The 3,475-nt window shown below is 34.4% G+C and overlaps 1 protein-coding gene across 1 annotated transcript in view; it reads left to right on the top strand.

Annotated features, from left to right (window-relative positions):
- The window catches only part of LOC111089847 (ubiquitin carboxyl-terminal hydrolase 43-like), a gene marked incomplete at its 5' end in the record, with an annotated part of 19,113 nt that extends 16,977 nt beyond the window's left edge, over positions 1–2,136 (top strand). Inside the window, one exon of the mRNA XM_022403023.1 lies at positions 1,910–2,136. Within this exon, the coding sequence (XP_022258731.1) occupies positions 1,910–2,136 (227 nt within the window). The remainder of the gene's footprint in view (positions 1–1,909) is intronic.
- Positions 2,137–3,475: the final 1,339 nt, after the last annotated feature.

The following is a 3,475-nucleotide window of genomic DNA, read 5'->3' on the forward strand; positions in this document are numbered from 1 at the left end:
GTGATGAGAGAATGCCTGTGAACTTACATGCGTTTACTTATTTTTACGAAGAGTAAAAAGGTATTTAACTGTTGTTCTTTTCAGACTGTTTACCTATCAATGTGGTGTTTTTTTACTATATTATTCATGTTGTAAACCGTCTGAACATGTTTTTACATCTAAACATCTAAGTACTGTTTTGTTTTTCATATTCAAGTCTAGTCAGTTCTATCATAACACATTCCTCAACAGTTCTCTGACAGGGTTTGCCTAATTGATGAAATGTGAATAGATTTTTTCTAGGCAAGTTGGGGGAAAAAAAAATTAATCCTATTACTTTAGTTATAATTTGAACTAAATTAATTTCCCAAGAATGAAACTAAATAGTTTGTGTCATTATTGTTCTTTATTATTAAAAATTGTTAAGTGACATAGCATTTGACAACTTGATTAATTAATGGGAAATGTTTATTATGTGGGTACAAATGTTAATTGTTAATATATATATAAGAATAACAATATAAACAAAAGTTGGACATGATGCATAGCTTTATTGAATTATTGAGAATATTTAGGAACTATTTGGAAAATATTCAGTTTAATTTTATTTGATCCAGGGTTTTTAAACAGTTAATAATACAACTTATTGTGTGTGATTGGTTTTTAAGCCTATTCCCAGTGCTTGATGGCCAATAGAACAAGAAGGCTTAACTAAATATATTAGTGGATTTATATTTTGATGAATATTATAGATTTAAAGCAGCCAAGAGCCAGAAGAAGGCTTTAGCGTTAAGATAATAATATATGAAATACCAACGTTTTATTCACATATGTGTATATATGCAGAGAAAATGTGAACAGGTCTTGAAGCTCTAAACTTTTTTCTTTGGATTTATCCTGTTAGTGTCATCAGAAACGAGGTAATGTGCGTGTGTGTGTAATTTGTGAAATGGATGATCTGTAACTACATTTATCTCATCAGTAAAATCCTCATTAATCTCCTGTACTTTAGTAGCTTAGTGTCTGGTATTGATTAAGAAAAGTCTTAAGTAGTTAATTAATGTTAAAGATGTGTTATCTTTTTGTCGGCAATTCTGAAAAGCCTTATCATGAGAGACTGTTTTATTAACTTATCTAATGGCAGGTTAATGAGGGTTGTATGGGGTTTGGATAGTGACTACCAGTGGGCTGATGAGGGTTGTATGGGGTTTGGATAGTGACTACCAGTGGGCTGATGAGGGTTGTATGGGGTTTGGATAGTGACTACCAGTGGGTTAATGAGGGTTGTATGGGGTGTGGATAGTGACTACCAGTGGGTTAATGAGGGTTGTATGGGGTTTGGATAGTGACTACCAGTGGGCTGATGAGGGTTGTATGGGGTTTGGATAGTGACTACCAGTGGGTAAATGAAGGTTGTATGGGGTTTGGAGAGGGACTACCAGTGGGTTAATGAGGGTTGTTTGAGGTTTGGATAGTGACTACGTGGGTTAATGAGGGATGTATGGGGTTTGGAGAGTGACTACCAGTGGGTAAACAAGGGTTGTATTGGGTTTGGATAAGGACTACATGGGTTAATGAGGGATGTATGGGGTTTGGATAGTGACTACCACTGGGTTAGTGAGGGGTGTATGGGGTTTGGATAGTGACTACCAGTGGGTAAATGAGGGTTGTATGGGGTTTGGATAGTGACTACCAGTGGGTTAATGAGGGTTGTATGGGGTTTGGATAGTGACTACCAGTGGGTTAATGAGGGTTGTATGGGGTTTGGATAGTGACTACCAGTGGGTTAATGAGGGTTGTATGGGGTTTGGATAGTGACTACTAGTGGGTTAGTGAGGGGTGCATGTGGCTGGTCGGTTAAATTCAAGCTAAAGCATCCAACTCTTTCCAATTGAAAAAGTGTTTTTTTAATGGATGGTTTGTATTTTAGAATCCTCATTTGATACTATAAACCTTCGACATAAGGGTCCCTTCCAGCGGGGTGAAAGGAGGTTCGCCAGTATGATCCCACTAACACCACCTAAGAAAGACTTGTTAGTGGACAGACATTCGGGTGATGAAGCTCCAAAAGAAGAAGTAGGTAAAAGTGATTTAGATGAGAAGAGTGATAAAGGTGCATCTCCTGGACAGACGGTGTTTCGGGTAACAGCAGTGTGATATACAGTCAGAGAGAATGTTGTTAACCAGTGTTTTGTAATGTTTTGTTGTGTGCTCACAACTTTCCTGCCATTCTCACAACGCTTGTTGAAAGGTGCTTTGTTGTTGTTGTTGTTATACAGTATCGTTAATGTTGCGGTAGTGGCCTGCTCTTAACTTTAGTTTAACTTTTAGTGTGTCGATGTTTCAATAGTAACAGAACTAAACAGCACATGTTTTTATTTGGGTAGCTTGCTATTCCCGTTTGACACTAATGTCATTCGTTACTTGACCAGGATGTTGCTAATTGTCTGATGGCAAAACTTTGTATACTTGCTCGATTGTGGAAGAATCAAAAACAAGCAGGATGTAAACAAGTATTGAAGCTTTGTGACATATTTCTTCCATGTAATAAACCTCTACGAACTTTGCTCAATATGTAGCTTTTGTTTGTCCATAGAGAGAGAGAGAGAGAGAGAGAAGTGTTTATTACATTATTTCTCTTGTAGAATATTTTAGAGGATGGGAGAGGTGGTTTATCTTGTACATACTCATTAGTCCGTTACATTTTATCTAGTCACTGAACAAGTTCATTTCTTTTGTCTTTATCATTGATAACTAGTCATAAAATTTTCTATATTCCAAGAAGTTTACTGTTTATTTCAAAGTTTTGTAGTTTTTCATTTTTTAAGAATTTCACAATCTATTGTTTTAGGTTGATTGTACACTTTCAGACGCATAAAATTCTGAACTGAGAAAAACATTGAAAACATTAATGTTACATATCGGGGAAAAAAAAAACAACAGTCATTGTTTTCTCAAGCAGTTAGGGTCAGTGCGTTTCTTTAAATGTGAAAAAAATGTCAATATTAAACACTGTTTAACATACTAGTCTCAGTGATGTACCAGTTTCATTTATTAACATAAAGAATAATAGTGAAATATTTTCCTAAAAAAATGTTTTATTTGTAAAATTTAACATTCTCACAGTTTTGGTGTCATTATATATATATATATATTTGAATAATAATTCCTACAAGACTTACAGAGATATGCTTTCTCTCTTCTTCTAGAAATGTTTTATAGAGAGCAAGAACAAAATGACTTTCAATGCCTTTTACAGATTTGTTTAAGTTTTTTTTTCATTTGATATTTTCGTCTTATGAATTTATATTTTGTGTGATCTGATGAGTAAAAGAAAAGTATCTTTCTCTGACTGAAATTGATCTTGTAAATATTAAGTAAATGAACCTTGGAGCTTTGGTAGTGGAGTTATTCAGGTTTATCAAAGTGAAATTGTCACCATTTCTTTTAAGAAATGATAAATTTTAGATAAATTACTAGAATTATTTACACTGTA

Source organism: Limulus polyphemus, unplaced genomic scaffold, assembly GCF_000517525.1.
Source record: "Limulus polyphemus unplaced genomic scaffold, Limulus_polyphemus-2.1.2 Scaffold7609, whole genome shotgun sequence".
NCBI classification, from domain to species: Eukaryota; Metazoa; Arthropoda; class Merostomata; order Xiphosura; family Limulidae; genus Limulus; species Limulus polyphemus.